Here is a 12,455-nt window from a genome sequence, read left to right as displayed (position 1 = left end):
GGAGCGCCGGCGCATCATCGGGGGGCGGGAAAGGAGGCAGCGCTTAGAGCTGGTGCTGCCTCCTCCATAGTGTGAACGGGAAATGGGTCACTTGACCCGTTTAACCTGTTCACACTGCACAGCAACATGGCAATGAACTGTTAATAACTCTGCTTTTTACCCGGTTCAGTTTGCCGTGTTGCTCCCGGTTAGCTGTAAGCGGTAATCCCTTTAACATCGCACTAATTACTGGGTCAAACCGGCAAGAAACCGGCTTGTACCGATTAATTAGCTGCAATTTGAAAGGGGTATAAGAGTCTCTAGCTTTGGCATTTGGAGATTATTACTATGGGCCTAATTCATGATCATCCGGAATGGTACAAATTTGACCCCATTTCTATGATTGGGGGTCTGCGCATGCCTAGATCCCAGCAATGAACGGCTTCGGCGAGTCACACACTCATCGGGCTGTTCATTGCGGGGAGGGAGCACCAGAGGCGCATGGCGGTGGGAATGGGGCTCGTCCATTGGGAATGCCCAGCATTTCATGGGCAATATGGCCCCATGTGTGATCCAACTCAGACCCCTCTGTCAGCTGCAGCATCCATGCTGGGAGGCTCAGTGTGTGCCCTGCACAGCAGGAGAGCTGTTCTACGCTGTGCCACAGGCCATAGATCACAGCACTTTGCTGTTAGTCGTGTAGAAGGAAGCAGCCGCTATTGCTGTTGTATAGACACCAAGACCATGAGCTGATTCAGGGTGGTGGGGTGCTTCCACATCACCAAAATGGAGGCGTGGCTAACATACAGAGCACGGCTATAATTGTACCTGCCCAAGGGCACCATGTCCCATCCCGCCACACATTTGTTGGTCCCAGTCCCATATTTTCTCTTAAGTAACATGAAAATGACAAAAGTAATTTGCATTCACCATTGTTTTATTCCATAATTAATGAAAATCAGACATTGCATTACATTTTTGATTATTCAGAATTGAAATAAGCAAATGAAAATGGCATGGACAAAAATAATGGGACCCAGCACAAAATCTTTTATTGCTGAAATCGTGATTTCAGTAACTCTCAATGGGACCAGCGGCGTCACTAGAAATTTTGCACCACCCTGCCAAAAAAGTCGTACCCCTCCCCCCAATATATTAATTACAATTTTTACCTACATGTTCTTTGCCAGGGGTTTCTATGTTTCATGCTCATAGCCAGAGGTTACCTGCTCATTATCAGGGGGTTACATGCTCATTGCCAGGGGTTACATGTTCATTGTCAGGGGTTACATGCTCATTGCCATGGGTTACATGCTCATTGCCAGGGGTACATGCTCATTGCCAGGGGTACATGCTCATTGCCAGGGGTTACATGCTCATTTTCAGGGAGAAACATGCTCCTTGTCAGGGGGTTACATGCTCATTGTCAGGGGTTACATGCTCATTGCCATGGGTTATATGCTAGTTGCCAGGGGTTATATGCTCATTGCCAGGGGTATATGCTCGTTGCCAGGGGTTACATGCTCATTTTCAGAGAGAAACATGCTTGTTATCAGGGAGAAACATGCTCATTGTCAGGGGTTATATGCTCATCTTCAGGGGTTACATGCTCATTGTCAGGGGGTTACATGATCATTGTCAGGGGGTTATATGCTCATTGCCAGGGGTTACATGCTCATGGTCAGGGGTTACATACTCATTGTCAGGGGTTACATACTCATTTTCAGAGGTTATATACTCATTGTCAGGGGTTACATGCTCATTGCCAGGGGTTACATACTCATTGTCAGGGGGTTACATGCTCATTGCCAGGGGTTACATACTCATTGTCAGGCGTTACATGCTCATTGCCAGGGGTTACATGCTCATTGCCAGGGGTTACATGCTCATTGACAGGGGTTATATACTCATTATCAGGGGTTACATGCTCATGGCCAGGGGTTACATGCTTGTTGCCAGGGGTTACACACATTCATGCATCTGTCTGCACAGTGCACTCACAAGGCGCCCCCCCCCCCCCCCTCTATTCTGGCGGTGAGTGGTGACACTCACAAGCAGACAGTACTATTGCTATGCAACTGATACTGACGTCGAGTAGCGGGACTTGATAACTGTGTTTGGAGTCCAGCAAGCATATTAACACCCCCCTCCCCCGTTGTGTATGGGTACACATCTGTTCCCTAGCGCCTGCACAGAGGAGAAATCCTTTGATGGTTACTTACCATTGAAGGATTTCTCCTCCTATGTCTGGTGCTCGCAGCCACCATGTGACCGATACAAATATGGGGTGGTAGCTGTTGTCATGAGCCCGCCCCAAGCAGGCAGGGGAACGCCTGTGTTCGCTGGGGCCCACCAAGCTTTTCTATGGGTGCGTTCACCACTTTTTTGGAACGCCCATTAACTGCTGAGGTCCACCACGGAACATACACTGCCTGTCGAACAGCCTGCGAGCACCTTGGTGAAATACAAATTAGGTCTGTACATGCGCAGACCATAGGAAGAGGGAACAGGGCTAAATCGTCCCCAAAATGATACATAGGTCTGTAATGTCCCCCTATTGTCACAGAATGATGCATGTCCAAGTGGTCATCCCTCAGATGAGTCCAGCGCAGAGCCACTGCAGAGAGAAGAGAGAAGGTCTGTGCGGGGGGCACTTACAGGGGAAATACTGCTATAAGGAGTGAGAGACATATTATATAGGGGATATACTGCTATAAGGAGTAACATACATATTATATAGGGGATATACTGCTATAAGGAGTAACAGACATATTATATAGGGGATATACCGCTATAAGGAGTAACAGACATATTATATAGGGGATATACTGCTATAAGGAGTAACAGACATATTATATAGGGGATATACTGCTATAAGTAGTGACATACATATTATATAGGGGATATATACTGCTATAAGGAGTGACAGACATGTTATATAGGGGATATATACTGCTATAAGGAGTGAGAGACATATTATATAGGGATATACTGCTATAAGGAGTGACAGACATGTTATATAGGGGATATATACTGCTATAAGGAGTGACAGACATGTTATATAGGGGATATATACTGCTATAAGGAGTGAGAGACATATTATATAGGGGATATACTGCTATAAGGAGTGACAGACATATTATATAGGGGATATATAAGGAATAACAGACGTATTATATAGGGGATATACTGCTATAAGGAGTAACATACATATTATATAGGGGATATACTGCTATAAGGAGTGAGAGAAATATTATATAGGGGATATACTGCTATAAGGAGTAACAGGCATATTATATAGGGGATATACTGCTATAAGGAATAACAGACATATTATATAGGGGATATACTGCTATAAGGAATAACAGACATATTATATAGGGGATATACTGCTATAAGGAGTATCAGACATATTATATAGGGGATATACTGCTATAAGGAATAACAGACATATTATATAGGGGATATACTGCTATAAGGAATAACAGACATATTATATAGGGGATATACTGCTATAAGGAATAACATACATATTATATAGGGGATATACTGCTATAAGGAGTGACAGACATATTATATAGGGAATATACTGCTATAAGGAGTAACAGACTTATTATATAGGGCATATACTGCTATAAGGAGTAACAGACATATTATATAGGGAATATACTGCTATAAGGAGTGACAGACATGTTATATAGGGGATATACTGCTATAAGGAGTGAGAGAAATATTATATAGGGGATATACTGCTATAAGGAGTAACAGGCATATTATATAGGGAATATACTGCTATAAGGAGTAACAGACTTATTATATAGGGGATATACTGCTATAAGGAATAACAGACATATTATATAGGGGATATACTGCTATAAGGAGTGAGAGACATATTATATAGGGAATATACTGCTATAAGGAGTGAGAGAAATATTATATAGGGGATATACTTCTATAAGGAGTAACAGGCATATTATATAGGGGATATACTGCTATAAGGAGTAACAGACATATTATATAGGGAATATACTGCTATAAGGAGTAACATACATATTATATAGGGAATATACTGCTATAAGGAGTAACATACATATTATATAGGGAATATACTGCTATAAGGAGTAACATACATATTATATAGGGGGTATACTGCTATAAGGAGTAACATACATATTATATAGGGGGTATACTGCTATAAAGAGTAACAGACATTATATAGGAGATATACTGCTATAAGGAGTAACATACATATTATATAGGGGATATACTGCTATAAGGAATAACAGACATATTATATAGGGGATATACTGATATAAGGAGTGACAGACATATTATATAGGCGAAATACTGCTATAATGAGTGACAGACATATTATATAGGGGGGATATACTGCTATACGGAATGACAGACATATTATATAGGGGGGATATACTGCTATAAGGAGTGACAGACATATTATATAGGTGATATACTGCTATAAGGAGTGACAGACATATGATATATATGGGATATATAAGGAATAACAGACATATTATATAGGGAATATACTGCTATAAGGAGTGACAGACATATTATATAGGGAATATACTGCTATAAGGAGTAACAGACATATGATATATATGGGATATATAAGGAATAACAGACATAGTATATAGGGGATATATAAGGAATAACAGACACATTATATAGGGGATATACTGCTATAAGGAATAACAGACATATTATATAGGGGATATACTGCTATAAGGAATAATAGACATATTATATAGGGGATATACTGCTATAAGGAATAACAGACATATTATATAGGGGGGATATACTGCTATAAGGAGTGACAGACATATTATATAGGGGATATACTGCTATAAGGAGTGACAGACATATGATATATATATGGGATATATAAGGAATAACAGACATATTATATAGGGAATATACTGCTATAAGGAGTAACAGACATCTCTTATATATTTAGCCAGATCTGTCACTCAACCCCTGTGGAGAACGTTCCTGTGTAGAACAGTTTTACTTTCATGTGTCTGACGTTCCACCCCCTTGACATCACCTCCCCCCGCCCAGCCAGGGCTACAGTACACGCCCACCATCCACCATTACTCCACAGCCACCATCCACCATTACTCCTGCACTTCCCTACCCTCTGCCAGGACCCCCGCGACCCCCCTCCCGCGATTCGCGGGACCCCCCGCGATCCCCCCCTCCCGCGATTTGCGGGACCCCCCCGCGACCCCCCCTCCCGCGATTCGCGGGACCCCCCCTGACCCCCCCTCCCGCGCATCGCGGGACCCCCGCGACCCTCCCGCGAATCGCGGGACCCCCACGACCCCCCTCCCGCAATTCGCGGGACCCCCCCTCCCGCGATTTGCGGAACCCCCGTGACCCCCCCTCCCGCCATTCGCAGGACCCCGCACCCCCCCTCCCGCGATTCGCGGGACCCCCGCTTTCCACCCTCCCGCAAGTCGCGGGACCCCCGCGACCCCCCCTCCCGTGATTCACGGGACCCCCGCGAACCCCCCTTTCCGCGATTCGCGGGACCCCCGCGACCCCCCTCCCGCGATTCGCGGGACCCCCGCGACCACCCCGGTATCCGGACTATTGTTAGACAGCACTTACATCGACAGCCATTACATCGACACCATTAGTTCGACACCTCAATAGGTCGACATGGTTTTAGGTCAACATACCATTAGGTCGACATGTCATTATGTCGACAGCTCATTAGGTCGACAGCTCATTAGGTCGACAGCTCATTAGGTTGACATGTTTTTAGGTCGACACTGCCATTAGGTCGACAGTGTCTATGTCGACAGTCAAAAGGTCGACATGGGTTTTTTCACTGTTTATTGAGCTGACATGTGCCGCCAGGCGGTATTTCATGCCCTACTATCCACTAGGGTGTGGTGGGAGAATAAAATAGTGTGCCGAGCGCAGCGAGGCACCGTGCCCGAAGCATAGCGAGCGGCTGCGGTACACTTCAAACTGTGTCCATGTCGACTGTGTCGACATTTCGGCCAAAAAACAGTGAAAAAACCCCTAGTGGATAGTAGGGCATGAAATACCGCCTGGCGGCACATGTCAGCTCAATAAACAGTGAAAAAACCCATGTCGACCTTTTGACTGTCGACATAGACACTGTCGACCTAATGGCAGTGTCGACCTAAAAACATGTCGACCTAATGAGCTGTCGACCTAATGAGCTGTCGACCTAATGAGCTGTCGACATAATGACATGTCGACCTAATGGTATGTCGACCTAAAACCATGTCGACCTATTGAGCTGTCGAACTAATGGTGACGATGTAATGGCTGTCGATGTAAGTGCTGTCTAATATCCGTCCCAGACCCGACCACCCCCTCCCGCGATTCGCTGGACCTCCGCGACCACCCCCTCCCGCGAAACGCGGGACCCCCGCGACCCTCCCGCAAATCGCGCGACCCCAGCGACCCCTCCCTCCCGCGAGCCCCCTCCCGCGATTCGCAGGACCCCTGCATCCTCCCCTCCCGCGATTCGCGGGACCCCTGCGACCCCCCCTCCCGGCATTAAAAGGGCCCCCCGCGACCCCCCCTCCCGCGATTCACGGCACCCCCCCCCCTACTATGATTTGCGACCCCCCTCCCGCAATTCGCGCCGCCCCCTCCCGCAATTCACGGAACCCCCCGTAGCGCCCCCCTCCCGCGATTTGCGGGCCCCCTCGGCACTTCTCGCGATTTGCGACCGCCCCCTAATTCACACATTCGGGGACCCCACCTCCCGCGATTCATGCCCCCCTCACGCAATTCACGGCACCCCCCACACCCCCCTTCCTGCGATTCGCAACCCCTCACGACCCCCCCTTCCGCGATTCACGAAACCCCCCGTAGCGCCCCCCTCCCACGATTTGCGGGCCCCCTCGGCACCTCTCGCGATTTGTGACCGCCCCGTAATTCACACATTCGGGGACCCCCCCTCCCGCGATTCATGCCCCCCTCACGCAATTCACGGCACCCCCCATACCCCCCTTCCTGCGATTCGGAACCCCCCACGACCCCCCTCCCGCGATTCATGCCCCCTCCCGCTATTCACGGACCCCCGCACCACCCCCCTGCGCCCACCCTCCCTTGATTCACGCCTCCCTCATGCAATTCACGGCAACCCCCCACACCCCCCCTCCTGCGATTCGCAGCCCCCCCACCACCCCCGCCTCCTGCGATTCATGACCCCTCCCGTGATTCACGGACCCCCGCACCACCCCCCCTTGACTCACGGCACCCCAAGCGCCCCTCCCGCAATTCACGGACCTCCGCAACCCCCCCTCCCGCAATTCACTAACCCCGACAACCCCCCTCCCGCAATTTGTGGACCCCCCTTCCCACGATTCAAGCCCCCCCGCGCCCCCGCCCACGATTTGCGGACCCCCGCCCCCTCCCGCTAACCGCGGATCCCCACACACCACCCCCCCTCCTGCAATTTGCAGACCCCCCAGACCCCCTTCCGGCAATTCCACCCCCCAGCGGACCACCGCGGCCCCCGCTCCCGCATTTCACGTACCCCCGTGACAATGGGGGATCCTGTACCACCACAAGCAGGTACCGCCCCTAGGTGGGAAATCCGGCACTGGCTGCCGCACTGCAGGTTTCCCCACTGCCCTCTGCACCAGAGCCACAACTTTTATCAATGTCTTGCCCACATACCACTATTATACAGCCTCCTGCTCTCATGCACGCTCACTCCCTCCCAGTGGGAGGAGACGCTCACCCACTGCCGGGAGCTGCATACTGTCCCCCACCCTCCTCCAGTTCTAGGGATGCCCATCGACCATCAATGATTTTCAAATAATCGATGGTTTATGGCCGATGTTGAATACTTTTGCCATCAATGTGGGAGGACACTGCCCTGCCTCCTGTTCTCCTGCCCCGTAACTTCCGCCAGTGGAGACCCGCTCACCCTGTGTTGCCCACATTCCCCTATCATGCTTTACCGCCCAGCCTCCTGCTCTCATGCACCCTAACTCCCACCCAGTCGGAGGAGACACTGACTCCTGTATTTCTGTGCTGCCACGCTGGACCCTCACCCACTGGCAGAAGCTGCACAGTGTCCACCACCCTCTTTAGTCCCCCGTATGCCCACACACCCCTATCACTACCCAGCTTCCTGCTCTCCTGAACCGTAACTTCCACCACTGGGTAATCGCTGACGCTGTGTTGCCCACATACCCCTATCATGCCTCATATCCCAGCCTCCTGCTCTCATGCACCCTAACTCCCACCCAGTAGGAGGAGACACTGACTCAGGGCCACCGTCCGGTACTCCTGTGCTGCCACGCTGGACCCTCACCCACTGCCAGAAGCTGCAATACAGGGCATCTTTCATACAATTCTAACCATATTTCTCACAATACAAATGTTCACAAATTAAGGGGCATAGCCCCTTACGCCGGTGTGAAGAGCGCCCGTAGGGCGCGATGAATCACCTAGTATGATATATATGGGATATATAAGGAATAACAGACATAGTATATAGGGGATATATAAGGAATAGCAGACATATTATATAGGGGATATACTGCTATAAGGAATAACAGACATATTATATAGGGGATATACTGCTATAAGGAGTGACAGACATATTATATAGGGGATATACTGCTATAAGGAGTGACAGACATATTATATAGGGGATATACTGCTATAAGGAATAACATACATATTATATAGGGGATATACTGCTATAAGGAGTGACATACATATTATATAGGGGATATACTGCTATAAGGAATAACAGACATGTTATATAGGGGATATACCGCTATAAGGAGTAACAGACATATTATATAGGGGATATACTGCTATAAGGAGTGACAGACATGTTATATAGGGGATATACCGCTATAAGGAGTGAGAGACATATTATATAGGGGATATACCGCTATAAGGAATAACAGACATATTATATAGGGGTTTCCTACAAGCTGTGCGATGGGAAAGGGATCTGACGGATGGGATGGTAACCTGTGAGCGTTAGTAATTGCCACATGCCAGGATAACGATGGAACCATGGGTCTTACACAGACATGTTCGCAAGGCTGCAATCGTTGCAGATGGACAAAACATTGCTGTACTGCAGGTGGGGCAGATGTAACAGGTGCAGAGAGAGTTAGATTTGGGGTGAGTTATTTTGTTTCTGTGCAGGGTAAATACTTGCTGCTTTATTCGTACACTGCAACTTAGATTTCATTTTGAACATACCCCACCCAAATCTAACTCTCACTGCACACGTTACATCTGCCCCACCTGCAGTGCAGCATGGTTTTGTCAATTTACATAAAATGGATAATTGTATAAGATTGCTAAGATATGTTATACAAGTCCCCCCCCCCCCCCCTGCCTAATGGTTTCCATACATTTCCCTGTGTCCCCAGAGAGACACTCACCTCAGACACGGACAGACTGATCTCCCCACTCTTATCTGTATCCAGGAGATTAAACATTTCTGAGGAGAAATAAAAGGGAATGATTATGATGCCAAACTGTGAGATGGTGTAGGGGGCAGAATGTACCAGTGTGAGGGGCGTGCAGGGGTGTGGTTGTACTCCCCTACCCCAAACCAAGAAGTTACTGCTGGTCTGGGCAGCAATGGGCCCCTTAGTCCTTCAGGCCCTGGTGCAATGCACTTGCTGCACCAATGGCTGCTCCACCTCTGCAGGAAGGTGCACCTGTAGTACAGCAGCTCAGCTGCTTATTCTGTACCTCACGCTATACCAGTCCCAGGTATGGGTCATGGGTTCGAACAAATTAAGGTTGACACTGAATAGGTCAACCACTATTGGTCGACGGCAATAGGTAGACACTTGAAAAAGGTCGACATGGCTTAGGCTGAAAGGGACAAAAGGTCAACACAAGCAATATGTCGACATATAAAAGGTGGCTATGAAAAAGGTCAATGGAAATTTTGTTATATTTTTGTTTATGTCGACTTGACACCAAATCACTGAATAGTTATGTATGAAAAAAACCTGTTCTAGAAAAAACGTGAAAAACTCTTTTCATATTTTTTCACGTCGACCCTTTGTATTGCTTGTGTCGACATTTTGTCCCTTTTGGCCATAAGCCATGTCGACAGTATAGCCTGTTGACCAATAGTGGCCAACATATTGAGTGTTGACTTAATTAGTGTCGACTCATCGACCGCATACCCCAGTCCCCATGGCAATATAAGCATTGGCTTTTGAGTGTGCGTTTAAAGGTCTACAATGTCTCAGTCAATTGGTCAACATGCAGTAGGTTGACACAGACAAAAGGTGGGCACGTAACAGAATAACATGGTCTAAAGATCAATACAAGCAAAAGGTGGACATGAGAACGGTTGACGTGAATTTTTCGTGTTTTTCCACATTTTTGTGTCAATGACACCTGTCGACATGGACCCCCAATTAGTGGAATGGTACCCTCTCATAGCTCGCTCCGCTCTACATGCTTTGGCCTGGTGTCTCCGATGGCGCCGCGCTCATCACACTTTTCCGTTCCCAACTGGATGGTGAAGTATTAAAATTACAAAAAACTCGTGTTGACCTCATCTTGTGGCAACCTCTCTCAAGTCGACTTTGTGTCAACCTTTTTTCAAAGTCGATCTAGTGCATGTTGACTATTTGTCCATGTCGATCTTCTAACTGTCGGACGTTGGGAACCAATTGCATGTCAACCCAGACACTGTAATGTAGGGTGCACACCAGGACGACCCGCTCACGATGCACATCGTGAGCGGGTCGTCAGTGTCTCGTCCGACCCGCTCACGGTGACGCGGGGGGGGGCACGACCCGCTCACGATGTGCACCGTGAGCGGGTCCGATCCAATGGCGACCCGCACCCGGCTGTATGGTCGTCATTGAGATCCTACCTGCAGCAGGTAGGATCTCAATAACGACCGACCCGCGGGACCGCGCATCGGATCGGTATCGGTCCACACCAGGACAGAAAAGGGCCCAATCACCACACAATCTACATCCAATTGGTCGGAATTGGATCTAGATTGAGGGGATCGGGCCCTAGTCGTCCTGGTGTGTACCCAGCATAAATCTTTCAGCCGCTTCTTCCGGGTTTTTTATTTCATTTGATCTGAATAAATGAACGGACGTTAATAATTAGTGGAACCTCCAGGGACGGCCACTGGCGACGCTCCCTGTATTATGTGTAATAACCCCGTCTTCCAAGGGGAGCTTCCTCGTGGTACATTACGTGGCCGTCATGTCCGTCTTTGACAGTGCTGAGGGCCACCTGGGGACAAATCCCAGAAGTCCAGGCTTCACAAAGGACAGCTCTTATTGAGGAGCGATACTAATTGCTTATGTTAGTACATATGTGATTAGGATCATTACAAGGTTATATCCTGCAGCATTTGTACATCCCACTCTCTGCGTCCACAAGCAGTGTCGGCACTCACTGAGCAAGGTCTCCAGGCGCATCATGCACGCTATGAAATCCTCAAAGTTAATCCACAGTTCCTTAGTAGCGTAGCGCCGGGCGATGACGTCCTGTATCCGTGTGCCGAGGGCAAAGCCTGGAAATATAAGATGCCCAATGTTATGTCTGACAATGCAGAGAAGTCCTCAGTAAGTGACCGATCCTGAGCCTGACAGCTGACAAGGAGAGGACAAGGGTGCCCTGATATGTAGGCGTCACTGTGTTCTGCACATCCTACCAGCTCTGCGTAATTATGTTCTGCACCATCCTACCAGCTCTGCGTCATTATGTTCTGCACCAATCTAACAGCCTGGCATCACTATGTTCTGCACAATCCTACCAGCCCCGCATCAATATGTTCTGCACCATCCTACGAGCCCCGGGTCATTATGTTCTGCACCATCCTACCAAACCCAGGTCATTATGTTCTGCACCATCCTACCAGCCCCTCGTCATTATGTTCTGCACCATCCTACCAGCTCTGCGTCATTATGTTCTACACCATCCTACCAGCCCCGCGTCATTATGTTCAGCACAATCCTACCAGCCCCAGGTCATTATGTTCTGCACCATCCTACCAAACCCAGGTCATTATGTTCTGCACCATCCTACCAGCCCCTCGTCATTATGTTCTGCACCATCCTACCAGCTCTGCGTCATTATGTTCTACACCATCCTACCAGCCCCGCGTCATTATGTTCAGCACAATCCTACCAGTCTGACGTCATTATGTTCTGCACCTTCCTACCAACCTAGCGTCATTATGTTCTACACCATCCTACCAGCCCCGCGTCATTATGTTATGCACCATCCTACCAGCCCCGCGTCATTATGCTCTGCACCATCCTACCAGCACCGCGTCATTATGTTCTGCAACATCCTACCAGCCCCGCATCATTATGTTCTGCAACATCCTACCAGCCCTGCGTCATTATGTTCTGCACCATCCTACCAGCCCCTCGTGTCATTATGTTCTGCACCATCCTACCAGCCCCGCGTCATTATGTTCTGCACCATCCTAC

The 12,455-nt window shown here is 48.6% G+C and overlaps 1 protein-coding gene across 1 annotated transcript in view; it reads right to left on the bottom strand.

Annotated features, from left to right (window-relative positions):
- Positions 1–898: 898 nt before the first annotated feature.
- LOC146063311 (calpain-8-like) overlaps positions 899–12,455 on the bottom strand; it is a 142,944-nt gene continuing 131,387 nt past the window's right edge. Inside the window, exons 19-21 of the mRNA XM_083175579.1 lie at positions 11,414–11,530; positions 9,408–9,466; positions 899–2,596 (exon numbers count right to left, since the gene is read on the bottom strand). Of these exons, the coding sequence (XP_083031705.1) occupies positions 2,573–2,596; positions 9,408–9,466; positions 11,414–11,530 (200 nt within the window). The 3' untranslated portion in view covers positions 899–2,572. The remainder of the gene's footprint in view (positions 2,597–9,407; positions 9,467–11,413; positions 11,531–12,455) is intronic.

Source organism: Crinia signifera, chromosome 3 (genome assembly GCF_055691185.1).
Source record: "Crinia signifera chromosome 3, ASM5569118v1, whole genome shotgun sequence".
Classification (NCBI taxonomy): Eukaryota; Metazoa; Chordata; class Amphibia; order Anura; family Myobatrachidae; genus Crinia; species Crinia signifera.
The sequence above is the reverse complement of the archived record's forward strand: the minus strand, read 5'-3'. Positions and strand labels throughout refer to the sequence as shown.